The 19088-nt window shown below is 47.4% G+C and overlaps 1 protein-coding gene across 1 annotated transcript in view; it reads left to right on the top strand.

The window, feature by feature from the left end:
* The window catches only part of PTPRT (protein tyrosine phosphatase receptor type T), an 803437-nt gene that overhangs the window by 400135 nt on the left and 384214 nt on the right, over positions 1-19088 (top strand). Inside the window, exon 11 of the mRNA XM_039227066.1 lies at positions 14458-14754. Within this exon, the coding sequence (XP_039082997.1) occupies positions 14458-14754 (297 nt within the window). The remainder of the gene's footprint in view (positions 1-14457; positions 14755-19088) is intronic.

The following is a 19088-nucleotide window of genomic DNA, read 5'->3' as shown; positions in this document are numbered from 1 at the left end:
TTGAGAAGGACTTCGGATGATAGAGGTGCTTTACCTGGATCTAAATCACTTCTGCTCCTCTTTCTCAGGGACACAGCATATAATAGCCCAAAACAGGACTATTATAAAGCAGGCAAGTACCTACCCCTCTGGTCTCAGCAGACCTGACTCAAAGTTAGACTTTTCTCCCATCAGGGGATCAAGCCTGCGTGATGTGAAGAAGTGCTGGCTGGCCATCATGTGAACCAGAACATAAACTGATACTTATCTGTGATATTGGGTTATCATTTTCCCGTATCCCCACTTTCCTGCTGTAGGAGGAGTGGCCACGTTGGGATTGGGCTTTACCACATGACTTGCTTTGACTGATATAGTATTAGTGGATGATGTGAGATGAGGGAGGTCTTACCAGCCCTTGCATGGCTTGGGTTGGCTCTGATGCATCCGTCAGGGAAAGAATGTACCCTGAGCAGCTGCTGCCCCTTCAGCCTAGGCCCTGGAATGAACACACAGGAAGCAGACCTGAGTATAAGACACAGCCTGGAGCCAAGTCTGGCTGAGCCCAGTCTGGATCAGACAGGCAGATGCACGTCCTCATGGATAAATGCCTGTTGTCAACTAGTGACTTTGGGGGCCATTTGTTACACAGCAATACCCCATTGATATATGAGCACATATAATTTTGTTCCAACCTCAGAAGACTCCCAAGAGATAGGTATCCTGAGCTCCACTTTACATATTGCAAAACCAGGCTTAGAAAGGTTAAAATTATTTGTTCGAGGTCACACAGTTCATAAATTGTTTTGGTTGGGAGAGAGAAAGTGTGAAATGTCAGGCACATGAGCAAAGCTCTTTGCTGTTGGAGGAGACATGTGAAGTGGAGAAGGGCTGGTGACCCTCCCCATCACATTTTGCAGAGGGCAGCCTTGAAGGGTAAGTCAAACTTGAAAGTCAAGGGAAGGGATAGTGACCCCTTCACAGTTCTGATATGAAGGATAATCATTTGCTGGCTGTGTAAGAGCCTGTGCTTGGAGAGTGGCTCACAGTGTCATGGCCAGGGGCCACCACTATCACAGGGGTCAGCCAGGAAATACGGACGTGTACATGGTAGGCCATCATCTTTGCCGAGAGGTGCTCTCAGTGAGTGAGGGTGCTCCAGTGAGGGAGGGAGACAGGCAGTCAGGTAAATGGGTCTTCTGGCTACTGCCCAGCCATGCTCCCTCTTCTACTGGGGTTTTCTTGGTGGTGCTTTACTCCAAAGTGACTGGAACAGACAGCTTTTGCTTTGTCGCATGCCCTTTCTCAATGCCTACGTAAGTCCCAAATGAGACTCGAGAGAGAGTGAGCCTCCTTCAACTGACAGTGATTTTTGTTTGAAAATTTTCCTTCAATTTAATTCTCCTCTTGTATGTTTCGAAGAATAAAGCTTTGGACATCATAAGAAAAGCTTGGTAGGCATTTCTGGGCCTGCTGACACAGCAGGCCTCTTCAAGGCCCAGCAGCCCTGAGTAGTGTCTATAGATTAATGCTGTTCCGCAGGAGATCAAGAATGTCCTGGGGTGGGGGGTTCTCAGCTGGGAGCGGCCTTGGCTTTTTGAAAAGCCCCAGATCTGAATATAAAAAGCCAAACTCTCCAACTGAAAAGGAAGGTAGTAGTTCCTGAAGAGAGGGACTAACAGTCCGTTCAGGACACACTGCTTTTGTTGATTTGTTTTACCTATTCTAGAAACAATTTGATTTACAGAAAGCTCCTCACCAGCATCACCGTGATGGCATATTAGCTGCAGGGAAGCCTGTTTCCTAATTCCAGTGCCCATTTCATTCGTAGCCACACTGTTTGCCAAGGAGAAAAGGAGACGTGCAGTGTTCAGAATGTTGAATGTCTCACCTGGGCCCAGCACTCAGTGGCTTTTGACCCTCAGAGATGCTTCAGGTCTCAGTCTTTCTCTAGCTTTTCCTATTATTTCCTCCCTTGTTTTTGATTTTATTTTATTTATTTATTTTGTACATAAACCAGGTGGACCTGCTGTGAATTCGGTCTGAACTGAGGCCCAGAAGATGTTACAGGCTCACCAGCTCCTGCTTCCCACCCTAAAACTCTTTGCCTCTCTGGAAACTGAAACCATGTAATTTAGAAATTGCTTCTGTCTTTCCAACCCGATTTCCTCTGCCACAAAAGTAACTTTTAAATATTCCAAAGCTTTTATTTTGAAGCTGCAATCTTGTGCCTGTGTCCGTTTAATTTTTCCTGGCTGGCGCCTGAGCACCTGAGCAGTCACAGTGCAGCACCCTGTCCCCGGGCCTAGCCGGGCAGTCCAGGTGGCTATGTCTGGATGGACCCAGAGGGACGGCTGAGCTCTGAGCCACCCCTGGGAATACAGTGCCATCAGCGAGGACATCCACTTGTGGTCAGGCGGTACCCAGGCAGAATGGAGCACTCGGCAGTAGGGTCCTTCATCCATCAAGTCTTCGTTAGGACATAAATCACACCACTGATTTCAACAGAGAGGATTGCTTGTAAGGAATTGTTATCTCTCTGGGTTCTCAAACTGTGCTGCGGGCAGCCTGGGACACCACAGTGAACTCAAAAAGATATTACGTGAGGACATTTAGATTTTACTCTTTTTTAAAGGGGGGGGAGGTTTAAAATATATTGAATTTATTTATACCCCAAGTGCATAATGATGCTTTAAAATTTTAAACTAATCGATCAGTATGGGAAGATATTAGAGAACTCTAGTTTTAAATTTTATTTTTCATTTTTGTTTATTTAAATTCAAGTTAGTTAACATACAGTATATTACTGGTTTAAAGAGTAGAGTGTAGTGATCATCACTTACAGATAACACCCCGTGCCCAACCCAACAAATGTCCTCCTTAATGCCCATTATCCCATCCAACACCCCACCAGCAAATCCTCAGTTTGTTCTCTGTCTTATGGCTCGCCTCCCTGTTTTTATCTTATTTTTCCTTCCCTTCCCCTATGTTCATCTCTTGTTTCTTAAATCCCACATATGAGTGAAATCATGATATTTATCTTTCTCTGACTTATTTCACATGAAACACGGCATCATTTGTCCAACGCTGTACAAACTACTAAGTAGAGGTGGTCCACAGTTTCAACATTAGACTGAATTACATTCCTTTTGATGCCCTTGGATCTTTGCAAAGCTGGGCTTCCAGTTGCTGGTATGATGAAAAGGAAGTATTGCACAAAAGTCAACTTGGAGCAGGAAACAAGAGTGGCTTGTTCAGTGCTCAATGGATGCATGTATCCCATTAGTAATTGTGGTTATTTAAGAGTGACATTACAATATTTTGTCTTCTGATTTGTGTGTACTACTTTCTCAAGCCACTGTTAAGTTGTTAGGATATAAATACTTATTAAATTGTGTGGACTAACTAATACACTGCTAGGTGTTTCTTTGGTTAGGAACTCTGGAAAAATTACCAAAACCACAAGAGTACCGTGAACTGAGTAAGTTTAGAAACCTCTGGTTAACTGTATATGAAGAAGTGGCTAGCTTTGCGCAGAGGCAGTTTCATGGCCAATGAGGTTTATCCGAGGCGCAACTATTGCTAATTCAAGAAGTGGCTAGAAAACCTAAAAGGTACAAAGGGAACATGAAGATGTTATACCATTGTAGCAGCTCGGGGAAGCAGGCACTGCTAGGGCTGGACAGAACAGAGAGGGGCCACCTGGGTGGCTCAGTCAGTTAAGCATCCAACTTTAGCTCGGGTCACGATCTCATAGTCCATGAGTTTAAGCCCCGCATTAGATTCTGCACTGACAGCTCAGAGCCTGGAGCCTGCTTCAGATTCTGTGTCTCCCTCTCTCTCTGCCCCTCCCCAGCTCGCTCGCGCTCTCTCTCTCTCTCTCTCTCAAAACACCACAACACAACATAACGCAACACAAAAAAGGAACAGAGAACAGGCTGGAATCCTAACCATATAAAAGACGGGAAGACACAGCATTTTTTGGCACGTGCTGGCATCTCTGAGGTACTGCAGTGAGGCTGGCTCTTTAAGCGTTGGAGAAACTGTAAACCACAGCCTACCACTGCAGCACACTTCACTTCCCCAGGGTGGAGGAGCCAGCCTACTCTTCCTTCCCCAGCCTTGCTGGGCCCCTCCCTCGCCCCTATGGGCTGGGACCAGCATGGAGCCAGGTGGGGGAGCAGAGATCCTAGCCCCAGCAGAAGGAAACACTGTAGGAGTGTTTGGAGCAAGAGACACTGGCTCAGTACACAGCCCAGTGTCCTGGCGTTGCAGCTACCATGCTCACTCGGGGCCTGAGGTCCTTCTGGAAAGTATGGTTCCCCATCCATACCTACCCCAAGCTGCTTAGCTGTAGGACTGACAACGTAGGGCCTTTGGAGGAGCCCTCATCTGACCCTGTTTTACATCCTAGCCAAGTTCACTGATCCTTTCCATGTGAGGACATGAAGCAGCACACCTAATCCACCTGTGGGTGATATAAGCATTTGAGAGCAAGCTTTCCCAGAACAACTGAGGCCTGGAGAATGCGTGGAAGCTGGAAGAACAGAACAGTAGGAGTAGAGAGAGGAGGGAGGAGTGACAAACCTCAGTCTCCTGTCAGCTCTTCGGAACCCTGTTCCCTGACTGCCATTTTCTTCAGGCTTACCCCTTGTCTGTTCCCTTTAAAACACTACAGTGTGCGCTTCAGTCAGCCCACATGTCTGACTGCCCTTGTGGTTGTATCAGTCCACCTCCCCTAATGATCTTAAGCTCAGGAGAGGCAGGGACTGTGTCTAGATTTGTTAATGCTGTGTCCCAGCACATAGGTGCTCCATAAGTATTGCAAGGTAAACTGTGTCTACAAAGACTTGAGTGTAACTGGAGAGATCAAGGAGCGCATAGCAGGACCTGGAATCAAAGTCAGATGTTAAGCACAAGTCTTCCTGCACCCCCCGTCTCCCTGCCCCATTTGCTTTTCCTCTAGAGAACTTACTACTAGCTGACGTTCTGTATAATCTTCTAATTGTCTCATATGTTATATAATCTCCCCTCTGCACTAGAACATAATCCCCTTAAGGGCAGAGAGGATTTTTGTATATTTGGCTCACTCTTACATCGTGTACAATACCTCATACATGCTAGGGGCTCAGAAACGTTTATTAAAAGGATGAGTTTGTCCTTGCTTTTCTTTTGGTGAAGAATACTCCTGTCACACTGCTACAGCTGCCTCAGTTGTTATTCTCACTTCTTAGGAATGGTATGAGGGACTGTTATAATGCTTAACATCTAGACTGTCCTAACTTGTCACTGTGTAGGGGTGTGCGTGTGTGTGGGATGGCAGGGGATCGCTATTCTCCTCTTCATGACCAATTTGCTCCTTTCTTCTGGTCTCCTGAACTTTAAATGTGCTGCCTCCTTTGCCTGGGGTTTAGTCTTCTCACTCTGTAGCCTTCCTCCCCCATTCCTACACCTTGAACCTTTTTACCTGGTTAAATCCTCTTCATCATTTGCCCAAGGCATCCTCTTTCAAGACAACCCTCTTGGCTTCTAGACTGTACATTACATTGTTGGTGATTTACTCTCAAATATTTAAGAGTGGGATGTTGTCAATGAGTTCTATGTTAAGGTATAGTTGTAGGTTAAACCCAGGGCTTTCAGCCTTGTAGTCAGCAGGTCATGGAAGATCTGCTGGTTTCCCTATCCAGAAGCCCCTACTGCAGAGACCATGCTACATTGCCAATACATTCTTATATCATAGTTTGATCATCAGCCCTCATTTTGTTAATTAGCATACTAAATGTCAGAAATTGCTTGTTGTGGTTAAAATCAGAGACATGTTGACTAGCATAATAATAAGTATTATGAGTGGACTCTAATTGGTGAAACTGAAGGTATTCAACATATATGGGTTGGCCACAATATTTTTTTATAGTTTTTTGTCAAGTTGGTTTCCATATAACACCCAGTGCTCATCCCAACAAGTGCCCTCCTCCATGCCCATCACCCATTTATTTACCCCTCTCCCCCACCAGCCACAATATTTTTAAAACTCTTTCCAGACATACATAATGAAGAAGAACCCAGTAAGACTTCTAGCCTTTAACCTTAGAGGTGATTGTTTCCTAACCAGTCCTGGTCACCCAGTGGATAAGGAGGATTCCTAGTTTCCTAATGTGACTATAATGGTAATTGATTTTGCCCCTGGAACAGAAGCAGGCAAACTAGAGCTCTGGTGTTGGCTGTTCTTGTAAATAAACTTTTATTGAAAGAGCCACACCCATTGTGTGCATATGGTCTGTCTGCCTGAAAAGTGTTTGCCAACTCCTACAGGGACAGATTTCTGAGACTTCATTGAACTTTATAGAATAGATGGTTTGACCTGTTCTGTGTCTGCTTGCTAATAAACATTTGTGTACGAAGTGGTCATCTACACAGTAGAATTTGGCCTGAGACTTGCTTTTATTATAAGCTAATAATGCAATTGTGGGGGAATCATTAACCTTCACTCACCTCAAATTTCTTTGGTGGCTTCTGGTGTGTGTGAGAAAGGGTGTAAGGGTTGTGCATGAATCATGATTAAATTGGCTCAGATGAGTTTCCACTACAAGGCTGTGCCTTTCTGCCATGTGTTCCCTGGAAGACCAGCACTCCCCCTGTGAAAAGGTGCTCCAGGGGGGCACCTGGCTGGCTCATTCGGTTAAGTGTCCACCTCTTGATTTCATCTCAGGTCATAATGTCAAGGTCATGAGATTGAACCCCACGTTGGGGTCTGCACTGTGCATGGAAACTGCTTAAGGTTCCCTGCCCCTGCCCTTTTTCTCTCTCTCAATAAAAAAGGGGGGGAGTGCTTCCAGCTTCATCATTCCATTCATCACACTTGTGTCTGCATCTCCTTCTAGAGCATGAGTCTCATGGGGAAGTATCTGTCTTACCCACATGCCTCCCTCACACCTGTCCCATCTCAGAGATTCAAGATGTGTTTGTAGAAATAAGGAACAGGTACAGCAGTGTCTGCACATGCATCAATGGGAGTTTACCAGTTCCAAACATAGTTGGTTAAAAGCATGAACCCAATTACCAGCTATGTTGGAAACCAGGCCAGTAAACTACAGGACTCCTATTTTCCTGCCTCCTCTGCCTGCCTCCCTTCTGGAGGTGGGAGCTTTATTTGAGGGAACACAGCTATGTCAGGTACCATCCAAGAGCTTGGTGGAGACTGTCTCCTTAGTTCCTCTTACTGCCCTGAAAGGCAGAGAGTATCACCCATGTTTTACGTGTGAAAAAAATGCACCATGGATGCAGATGAGACAGTGACTTGCTTTAGGTCCAGGTGTTAACAGAGCCATTGTTGTTTCTATTATGCCGTCGAGTCTCCAGTGCTCGAGAGTAGTTTTTCTTTAATTAATGAGCCAGTGAACACATAAATGAATTACCTTTTTTATTTCATCTCTACAAGAAGGTAGCAACTGAGTCATCTTCTCACAAGGTAACCTGTCCCAGCCGTGCAGGGTTCTGTTTATCAGGGTGGGTAGGACCCAGTGACCCTGGGTTGTGAAGACACCAGCATTCTCCAATGAAGCCTCTGGAATTCCTGTCCTTGCCTCTTTTAGTAAGACATCTGTGGTAATAAGTCAACAAATTCTTGTCCACCAAACATCAGCAATAAATTAAAAGAAGTGGTGGAAAGTAAGCGAGAGAGTGGGTTTGGATAATGCTGGAAGGAAGATGGATTTTAATTTTGTTCCTTTTACCTTTTTCTCTCTTCGTGTATCATTTCCATGCAGAAATTGCAAATTAATGGTCACATCGAAATATCTGTCAACGTATTACTGCTCTTGCAGTATCAAATTATGCTGGCAATAATGTTTCCAGCTGCCTAGGACTCCATTGCAATTTAATTTGAAAGGAACTCAAATTGCATCTCCAAATGGATAAAAAATTAATTTTACATACAAGCTATCCACCTCCACATTCTCAGCCCCATGCCCCAAATTATCTCAATGTAGGCTCAACTTTGAACAGTACATATGTTACAGCCAACTCCACATACAAAGATGAAGACATAGAAAATTCATGATTTGGAAATCTGCTTTGCTGCTCTTTTTTTAATAAGATGTTCTGCCTTGATTAAGGTCATTAGGAAAGTCTACAGCTACTGCCTTTGACAGCAGGCATGGGAGCCGGCCCTGCATAGAACAAAAAAAAGCCTGAATTCTGACTTACCCACATGACTACCCTTCACAATTGAAGTGTAAAGAGAGCCCTGATTCATCCCTTCACTTCTTTCCCCTGCAGTGTGGAGGGCTTTAATTCTGCTTTGATCTACAGCCATCACTTCCTTTGTATATTTACCCATTCCTTTATTTATTTATTAAGCAGTCGTGTGTTCCAATTATGAAAACGAAGGGATCTCAGGGTTCACAAGGTAGCAAGCAAAGTGAACTTGAACCAGAGCTATAAACGACTAACCTGCTATATGTTAAGGGTTATGGAGAAGGTGTGCTGTGTGCTAAAGAGAAAAGGATGGGAGCATTCATTGTGCTTGGGCAAGGAGGGCTTTCGGAGGAAGTTACAAGGAAGGGGTGGTACTGGAGCTGGGCCTTGAGCATATTGACCAGGGATTTGCCAGGGGCATCCCATGCACAGGGACGAGCATGGGCAAGAGCAGGGAGGGAGGAGACGATTCAGGATGCAGTACTTGGCTCTCCCACCGCAGCGTCAGGGGTGAGCAGTGGGAAGTGAGGAAAGGAAATTGGAGGTGGGAGGGTATGGGTTGCAGCCTGGGCTCAGGTTTTAGGGAGAAGATGATACTTTAGGAAGAAATGGTGCTTGAGTAAGATCTGTCGTGCAAAAGGGGAGAAGTGATTAGAGGTCAAGAGGACCAGTGTGCCTTCCAGAGGCAGCTGCGGGAGGGAGGGAGCTTCTGAAGACGAGTCAGTCAGTCACACACAGACACACACACCCCTGTCCCTAACCTATGCGAGAACACAAATGAGTTTGGGGCAAGAACACAAAAAGCCTTGCGGTCCCCTTCCTTCTCTTTTCTTCTGACTCTATCCCTCCCCCAAAGAGCCTTATGCACCATGTATGTAGACTTTATTCCTCATGTCCAAGTGCTATCCACCCCCCCCACCCCCCCCACAAACAGCCATTCTTTGGTTACCCTTTGGGCCTAGGGATGTGCACACATGGGATACGGTCTGATTCCGGGAGGTTCCCGCAGGCCCCAGAAGTGAGTCTGGGGCCCTGGGGCAGGGAATTCTGGGGTATCAGGTTCCTGGAGCCTGGTCCAAAATAGGGAGCACCGGCACCAGGTAGATGCTTTGGCTCCTGACTCCTCGCCAAGGGGAGGGCACATGCCGAAGATGGCCACCATGGTCTCCTTAATACACAGGGTTCAGGACAGGGCTTCTGTTGCCAGTTCTAAAGGAAGAGAGACCGTGTACCCAGAGGCCAGGTCACTTTGATTTTTCATCAGAGAAGATTGCCCAGCTCCCCAGACAAACCGCATTCTTTCCCCACTGTTTGTCTTCCCATTGGCCTGGAGGCTGTTACTTAAGAAGGTCATATGGGTGTGGTTTCTGGTGGCAGAAACTGGAGGCCTCTAGGCTTGGACATATTTACACGGGGAATGTAAATTCAACAAACCAATCTCCACTGCACACACGAGGCTTTCTTAGCAATTTCCAACTTGTTTGCACCAAATCGAGTACAAACCCAAGATTCTCCCTGCTCCAGGCAATTATCAGAGCAGAGAGGAGCTTGAAGGCTGAGGTTGGGTGGGGGAGGGGTCGGATTGAAGGCATGAATGCTTCTATCACACATTTTGAAAACTAGTTTTCGTTGTGTCGGATTTCAGGATATTCTTTTGCTTGAATGCGAAAATAAATATGTTCATCTTAAAGACTCAGGGACATCACAGAGGGGATGAAACTGGGACTGCGGAGTCAGAGGGTCCAGGCTCAGTTCCTGAGAACAGGTCACCATCTGTTCATCTTGGTTTTAATAAACATGAACTGGCCCCTCAACAGCCCCTGCACCATGTGTTGGGGTTGCTGGACAAACAGAACGTGGTCCCTGGCAGCCCGGGAGGAGTGACAGATAAATGAACAAGCAATTCCTAGAAAGCACGACAAATGCTGAGTGGGCTGGACACCTGTGCAAAGTGCTGTGCGAGCCCAGAGCCAGGGACTTGGCTGTGTGGCCCTGGGTTAGGCACGTCCCTTCACTGACCTAGATTTTCCATGCCAGAGGGTTGCAGGTACCTAGTCCAGAGTTACTATGTAAGCAGTAGCTACTGTCTTTACCTTTCTAGAATGGGAGTCCTTGAACTTACAAAACACTTTCACCCACACCTGTCTAACCCACAAGTCTACCAGAGGTCTTCTTGCCTTGTGCACAGGAATGGAGCTTTCCTTGAGCTTCGTACTTTCCGGGATCTGGGAACCCCCGTAGTCATGTCTCACAGTACCAGTAACACACATGGCCATGTTTCCCAAGTCCCCTCTGCCTCTGTTCCCTGTGTTTGTTCCCAAGTGATGTTTCATTGGCCCAAGGGAGGCATGCAGATCTCAGCCCTTTCTAGAATCCACAGGAGGTCCAAACTCTTTTGTGTTATTTTGAGGGCCTTGCTGAGCTAGGAATCACACAGGAAACAGTCACACTGTGCTCCAGGTGTCATTCTGCCGCCTTGTTTGCCCACATCCTTTCCTATTCAATACTAGCAACAAGTGGAGTCATTTTTCTCTTCCACTGGAGGCTGAGCACAACTGATCCCACGGCCCTGGGAATGCAGCTTCTGCTCCAAATACACTTCTTAAGGCATTTCTCCAAGAAAGGCCATTTTCTCTAAGAGGAATGCCCACTGTTAGACAGAGGCAATTTTCTCTCTCCCTTTACAGCTCATTTTATACTCATTAACAGCCCTCTGAGATTCGTGCAATAATTTCCACTTTATAGAAGAGGAAATGGAGGCTCAGAGATAAGTGCCCTTGCCCAAGGTCACACGGCTAGTGAGTGCCAGAGTTTGGCTTCAAGTTGTGCTCTGCCGGGTTCCACTGATCCCCGCGGCCCGTCTGATGACAGTGGCATGTGCTTCAGAGGAAGCAAGTGACTTTCCCAGTGCCCTGACCTTCCCGCTCTGGAGGGAGTCTCTGCTGTGTGGCAGGCCCGCACCATCCCTTGCCCTCTTTGCAGAGGCACCTCTGCCGGCTCCTTCCTTTAAGAGGAGCAGAAAGTTGTTTTGAGCGCATACCTGCACAGGTGAGCTGTGAGGAGAATTCTGGAGAAGCTGGAGAGTGGAGGTGTGAAGACAGGCCAGTGGTCAGCTCAGCTCTGAGTGTGATTGAGTCCCGCCCCACACTCACCAGCGGGTCCCCAGCTCCTGAGGGCCCAGCGGCCTCCTCCCAGCATCACTGCTGACTGTGGGGTGCCCACGTTGATGCCTTTCCCTGGTCTCAGTGCCTCATGGTATCATGGCCCAGCACAGAGGGAGGCACTGGACCCTCACAGGCTGCAGACCTCAGCTGTGCGCTTACTGTGCGGCTTTTTAGTCATTTCCCCTCACAGAGCTTGTTTTCCTTGCTCGTTTTCCTCTTGGACAAGACTAGAGCTGCTTTCCTCACTGATGGCCGTGAGGCCTACAAAACGCAGCACCCATTGGCCTGAGACTCCCTGAGGCTCTCCCGAGCTAGTCTCTGGACTGGGCTTGGGCTCCAGTAAAGAGTGGACAGCACCCCTGCTCTCATGGGGCTTATATCCTAGTGAGCAGGGCCAACTTTTAAAAAGCTGCCACAGTGGAAAACGATGGATACGGAAAGAAACAGTTAATACGAGGAGAAAGATGCCGGCACTATACTCTACCCAGGGACTCAGCAAGGACGTCTGCACAGAGGAGGCAAAGTGAACAGGGAGTGAAAGCAGGAAAGAGTATTGCCCAAGTCCAGCAAGGAGGGGAAGGACAGCCCTCAGAGGGAGAGAGGTGGGAGAGGCAGGGTCCATTTCCCTCGGGGGCATACAAAGCACCTGCCCTCTTTTTCCAGACCACTCTGGTCACGCACGTCTTCTGACTTTGCAGCCTAGGCATGTGGTCAGATAGACACAAGTTCAAAACCCCACTTTGCCATTTGCTAGTCTTGTTGCTACTCTAGAGACGTTCCTGGGCCTCTCTGGCTTCAGTTTAGTCCACTGTGAAGTGGGGCTGGCAGTCAGTCCCTCCCTTCCAGAGTCGCAAGATGATGCAAGTGATAGCACCCAGCACCGTGGCTACCGGCCATCAACTGGTGTTTTGCTTTTATTGTCTCATTTGTGCCTTAGGGGCACATTGAAGTTTCAAAAAAAATTTTTTTAACATGGGCTGAGGTACATTTAAAGTTGTTTAACCAAATGGACAAGTCTTGGATTTAAAAGGATCTTAAGTGTCCCTGTTCTTACTCTAAGATGAGGTGAAAGAGCTATGAGAGCAATTATCTGACTGGGGTGTGGTGTCCATTTTGGCACACCCGGAGGATGAGTGTCATGGGGTCTTGAGCAGGGATGGGTGGCCTCCCTGCCAGGAGAGTTCCGGGGTCTGAACTTTCAGAAAGGCTGTGGGTGGGGCAAGGCTGGTGGGCATGCGCAGACCTCCCCGGCAAGTAGCTTCTCGCTCACCCTGTGCCTGTACGTACATTTGTTCTCATGCCATCAGGACTTGTTAAACCAGGCGGCCACACTAGATCATAACCGTCGCCCCTCCCTCACTACTGTGACCACACTTTCACCTTCTATCCTGTGTGGACTCAGCACAGTGGACCCTCAGCAACAGCTTGTTCAATGTCACATTTTCAAAGTCACCCATTTGCTTTTGGAACGCTAGCTCTCTTTTACACAAAGGACTTGTGAATGTTAATAATTGGGCTGCACGAGTGACCGTGAACTCCTCCTTCTTTCCAGAGCCAGGCTGCTGCTCACCGTCCCCAGCAGTGTGTGAGCAGGTCTGGGCCTGTTTACCCGGCGCACTGACATTTTTGGGCATCCTTTTTAAAAGAAGACTGCTTTGAAGTATGTTCCTCTGCCAAGACTCTGATACAAATCAACAGGACATTTTCCCCACAAGGACAGATCTGGGAACTCAGCTTTCTTTGAGTCCTTCCCTCTTTCTTTCTGCTGCATTGGAACAGAGACAGCCTTACCCCTAAATGCTCGAGAGGACCAGAGGGGTGACAGAATCCATCATTTTGCATAAGGATGCTACCCAGCACTACCACTTAGAAGACTTTTTTTTTTTAGAGTTGAAATGGCGTACGAATCCTTATGATTATTATTTTTTACCACTGTTGCTATCACTGCAAAGGAAAAGCCACCATATTTTGAGTGCTTATTAAGTTCCAAGTACAAGTCTCACTGCTCTGCAAACAGCATTTCATGTAGCCCCCCCCCCCACTAGCCACCAGCAAGAGTAGCTACTTGTTACATCACCATTTTATAAATGAAATTAAAAAATGGACCCAAAGAAATTACAGAACTTGGTAACATCCTATAGGTAGTGTGGAGGGAAAATACTGAATAAACCTCTAATCTGTGCTTAACTACGTCCAGCTAAAGGTAGCTAAGGTATTTAGCACAAGAGCTTATGGGGATGTTCATCACAAATGAAGCGGTGCTTCTCTTATAAGAAATGCCTAAGCTTTATAGAATGAGCTTCACATGTGGGGATTTTTTTTTAAGTGTTTCGTTTGTTACAATGTGTTTTGTACAAAACATCTGTATGAAGTAAACCCAGAACATGCCTAATAAAATGTGACAGTGAGTGTTATATACGGGGGTGGGGAAGGAAGGCGTGGGACATGGCATTAGGGTGTGAAGTCATGACCATATCTTCTTGTAGAATGATGTCTCTGGAGGGGCCTGTTTGCAAAGATGCAGAGAGGAGAGAAAGATGGTCGAGGACTGTCATTGGAGCCTCGGAAATAATAAGTTGTGTTGTCTGTGGAAAGAGGGGAAATGGCAAGAAGTCAGCGGTACCTGTGACCGTGTGGACAGATTGAGTGCTGTGTGCGGAGCATGTGGCTGGATTTTCAGCCTGTGCGTCTCAGTGCGGTTAACTGCAGAGAGGGGGCTGATTTCCCAAGGGGAGAGGGTGTGGCTGGATTAAACATAAGGCAGGTCAGAACTGCAGCAACCATCTAAACAAGTATATCCCTGTAGTGTTGTGTGTGCCGTTCATGGGACCCAGGGTGGTTTTCGGGAGTGCCCTGTTGAACCTTTAAGAATTTAACAATTTTGCATTTTTTAAATGGTTAACGATTCTGTATGGCAAGTATTATCTTTTAGATGCACGCATTTAAGTAAGGAAAAAAAGTTTGATAGAAAAGTGTTAATTAAATGGTAGGGTATATGGCAAAAATCATGTAGGCAGTGGCTGAGACAAGTTTGGAGGGCTATTCCTCCGTTTCAGCAGAACATGCACCCGCCGCTTCCTGACAGTCTCAAAGCCTTGTGTCTTGCACGCGTGTCTTGCAGACCCTGTGCACGGCCCGCAGAACGTGGAGATAGTGGACATCCGCGCCCGGCAGCTGACCCTGCAGTGGGAACCCTTTGGCTATGCGGTGACCCGCTGTCACAGCTACAACCTCACGGTGCAGTACCAGTACGTGTTCAACCAGCAGCAGTACGAGGCCGAAGAGGTCATCCAGACCTCGTCCCACTATACACTGCGGGGCCTGCGCCCCTTCATGACCATCCGGCTGCGGCTCCTGCTGTCCAACCCCGAGGGCCGGATGGAGAGCGAGGAGCTGGTGGTGCAAACGGAGGAGGATGGTGAGTGAGGGCAGCTGCTTCCTTGGGAGTGGGGTGTGGGGCCCCTGTCATGGGGCCACTCCTGTCAGTGATGAGGTGTTCATTTTCCTTGCACCTTTCCTCCTCTATGTCTGCCTCTTCTCCAAGGTCTTCAGTGAAGAGCCACACAGGCTATGCGTCGCACAACTCCAGAGGGCGCTGTTCCCATAGACACAGCTGTGCACCCAGCTTTGACCCTTCAGCACCCCCATCCCTCTTCTCTTTATAGCACCTTCTATGTCCAGTGTTAAACCACACCAGTGCCTCCAGAGAGGCATTGTTGAATTGTATTAAGTGCATTGAATCTGGGAGTCAGACAACTCTAGATTCTCTAAAAATTCCAAAAAAAAATCAAAAACAAAAACATATAAATTATTTAGCACACACGTTGGATGCACCCAGACCCGAGTACTCACCCCGATGTCCTATAGGCATCTCAAACTCGAAGTATTTGAAAATGAACCAATCTCCTCTTCTGTATTGATTTCTCACTCTATGTTCCTCATGTCCTTGAACTGCATTCAGTAAGTCAAAATAAAGACCTGAAGTCAACCTGGGAGCCTCCATTTTTCCTCCCATCAACCCCCCCCCGCGCCTACCTACACAAAGTTCTAACGACTTTGTGCAGTTTCTCTCCCCACACACCTCTTACCTTGAGACTCCCGGAACAGAGTGAGAACACAGCACTCTCCCCACCGTCTGTCGTCGCCCATGCTGTTTCTCCTACTGGGATGGCCCCTCCTCCAAGTCTGTGGGGCAGGCTCTGTTCATCTTCATCATGCTACTTCCTCCAGGAAACTTTCCCTGACTGCCCCAAGCTGACTTGGGTGTTCCTTCCCTGACCCACCCCTGCATGTTGGATGTAACTCCACTGTAACAGTTAACCTTACTTATGGGAGGACAGGACTTGCTGCTTCTAGGACTTATCTAGAAAACACTTTTCAATGGCTGTGTTTTAGTTTTCCTTCCAGCCAGGCTATCTCTGGCCTTGTAGGGCATTCTTAGTTCCTTGGAATAACACTTGGTGCAGCTTCAAGCCACATCCAGCAAAGGGGACTGTGACCTTGTCTGCAGGTCAGGCCACGCGTCACGTCACTCTTGCTCCTGATCAGGGAAGGGAGCGGTCAGCATGGTTAGGGTTGGGATGCAGAGGGATGACTGGGGAGGAAACTCTCAGGAAGTGTCGGCCATCTGCCCATGCGGACAGAGGCCACGGGGCACAAAGATGGTATATGGGGATCAGAAGGAGTGGGATCAGAGCCCTATCGTCAGCCCCATGAAGCAGGTCCCTCCACTTGACCCAGGTGGGCCTTAGCGCCTCAAGGCAGAGCCTCTTGCATGCATTCCCACTTGGCACTCGTGTTTCACCTAAGCAAGTCCAAGGACCCAGAGTGGTGGCCCCTGCTGGGGTCCAGACCCACATCCTCAGCTGCGGTGTCCCCTAAAGAGACCGAGGAAACTGTGCCAGCTTCTGCTCCTCCTGTCCCCTGACAACCCACCTATGTGGCAGACCCCTCGTGACCCCGCTTTAAATTCATCATTGCAACAACCCTTTGCAGCCCCTGCAGACTGTGCTTTTCAGGTAGGATCTGCAGTGGAGACCCAGCTCCTGTCGCCTGGTCCCCACCTCCCTGCCTTGCATTGAACCTCAGTCCTCTGTGGACGCAGTCTCCCCTGGACCGGCCTTGTCCGATGACCTGAGCGCGCTGCTTCCTGTGAACCCCTTCTCATGTAGCCCCCAGTAGAGGGGTGAGCGTCTCCTCTGGGCTTCTGTTTGCAGCCCAGGAGCTGTGGCCCTAGGTTCGGCTCCAGGTGAAGCTGTGGCCCTTTCCCTGGATGGCTCTGTTGTTACAGAAACGCACAGCCCCTCCTTCGGCAGGTACAGGGGATGCGCTGCTATGGAAGGTGGGCTCTGGAGCCCCAGCCCCAGGACAAGCCGCTTACCCATCAATACCCCGATTTCCTCACCTGTCAAACAAAGATGCAAACAGTGGCTACCTGATGGGTTTTCATGCTCATTGAAAGGGATGGTACCTAAAGAAATTAGAATACTGTCCAGCAGATTGTAGGTTTCCAATGACTGTGGCTGCCGCATTTGGATTAAATCACAGAAAAAAAAATGTATATATATGTCTTGACAAAGGATCCCACAGCACAAGCAGCCAAGAGACCTACAACCTGCCTTAGGAATCCTCTCTAGAACTTTCCATGCGCACTCCCAACTGGTTGGTGAAAATATGACCTAGACTCTCAGGGAGTGGTAACCTGGTCAGTGCCTGATCTGAGAAGCAGAAGCATGACAGGAAGTGTGGTTCAGGGGCAAGAGGTCATTACACAAGGTGGAGCCACCACGGTTGGAACTCGACTTGAAAATTCAGGACTCAACCTGAATGATAGGGTTTGGCCCAAGAGCAGCTCAGGGTATATTTTCCAGGATGTTCTTCATACCTCAGGCTGCATTTTGAGGATTACCTACATGAGCAACAGCAAATCCCAAGTCCCATCTTTAAGCCATGCCTCAGCCTCTCCTTTTCTCCTTCCTGTCACCAGGGGTGGGGAAAAATATCACAAAGCCTTTATCAGAGTAACTCGAGAGCAGCAATGCTTTGAAATTAAACTTTAATTAAGCACCATTAATAAAACATCAATTCCTACTCTACAGAGATGCGTGGACATTATCATATTAAAAACACCAACATCCAAGACTTAGTCCTCAGTCTTGCAGTGATCCTGAGGCCCCACCTCAGGAACCACTGCGCTGAAGGAAGACCTCAGAAGAACACAGGCTCCTCTATGTGCCACAATCAGGTACCCCTCCTCCTAAGGAGAGAAAAGGCACCATTTCTCCATTTCTCTGGAGCTTCTCATCCACCTTTGAGGATAGATCATGGCTCTGGTTGATTAAGTGAAACCCCTCTCTGGGAGGCAAAGAGCAGCCTCTCGGATTGAGCTGACTGCATTCACGCTGCTTTTGTCTGTGCTACGAAATCGTCTTCCGGGGAATTTGCAGAATTTGTAATTTCAGCACCCCAGTGCCTTTGAGGGCCTATGAAGTAATCCGCGGCTGGTAAAAGAAGCCATGGCCGCTGAGCCCTGTTGCATCAGTTAAGAAGCAGCTAGGAGACTAAATAGGTTCTTTACTTTTCCTGTTTCACAGATGACTCAGACAAAACCGGGGCTCACTTATTTAATGCTTGCTTCTCTGCCTTTCCCCAGACTGGAGTTGCAATTATGAAATGGACTGTATGAGGCCTTGGAAGAGAAAAACGGTGTTGATGATAGCTTCACTTTGGCTACCATTTATTGAGCACCTACCCTGTGCCAGGCACTAATAGGCATATTGTGTGCAGTGACTCATACCCAAGATTTTATTTTGAAATGTTTCAAAGCTATAGAAAAATTAAGAGTAGTACAAAGAAGACTTGTGAACCCTTTGTCTAGATTCTGTTAATAGTGCGCTATATTTTCTTATTCGTATCTATGTATGGTATGAATGACATGGAGATATCACATATAAAAGTACATATAATATTTTTAAGTATTTAAAAGTAAATTGCAGGGGTGCCTGGGTGGCTCGGTTGAGTGTCCAGCTTTGGCTCAGGTCGTGATCTCATGGTTTGTGGGTTCGAGCTCTGCATTAGGCTCTCTGCTGTCAGCACAGAGCCTGCTTCAGATTCTGTGCCCCCACCCCCCACCTTGCCTGCTTGTGCTCTCTCTCTTTCAAAAATAAATACATTTAAATAATATAATCTAAAAAATAAAAGTAAATTGCTGAAGTCCCAACATCTGATCTCTCAACTCTTCAAGAGCATACATTACCTAAGGGTAAGGACATTCTCCTACATAGCCGCAACGCTATAGAACATCTAAGAAGTTTAACATTAATTTAAAAATAAGCAAGCAAATAATCCACATTCACATTTCCAGTCACGCGAAGCATGATTTTATGTGACAATATCAGAAAATGGGACATTTTTGGCAAAAATGCCCCATGAGTTGGTGATGCATACTTTTCGCTGTATCATATCAAGAATTACGTAATGTTGGGGTGCCTGGGTGGCTCAGTCAGTTAAGAATTACATAATGTCAGGAAGCCCTGGACATGCTGCATTTGCTCACTTACGCAGGTCCCTCTACTGTAAGTGTGGTCCTTGTCCCTTTGTAAATCAGCTAATCTATGTAGAGGTGCTGTAAGGTCTGGCAAGTACCCTGTTCCCCAGTGGTCTTAGCCCCCCTGACCATCTCCACCGAGTCAGTTAACTACACTGGTATCTCCAAAAGAGTGAATTTTAAATCTATCCTTCCCTCTACATGTA

Source organism: Hyaena hyaena, unplaced genomic scaffold (assembly GCF_003009895.1).
Source record: "Hyaena hyaena isolate Hyena2069 unplaced genomic scaffold, ASM300989v1 scaffold_25, whole genome shotgun sequence".
Lineage (NCBI taxonomy): Eukaryota > Metazoa > Chordata > Mammalia > Carnivora > Hyaenidae > Hyaena > Hyaena hyaena.
This window is presented reverse-complemented; position numbering and strand designations above follow the sequence as displayed.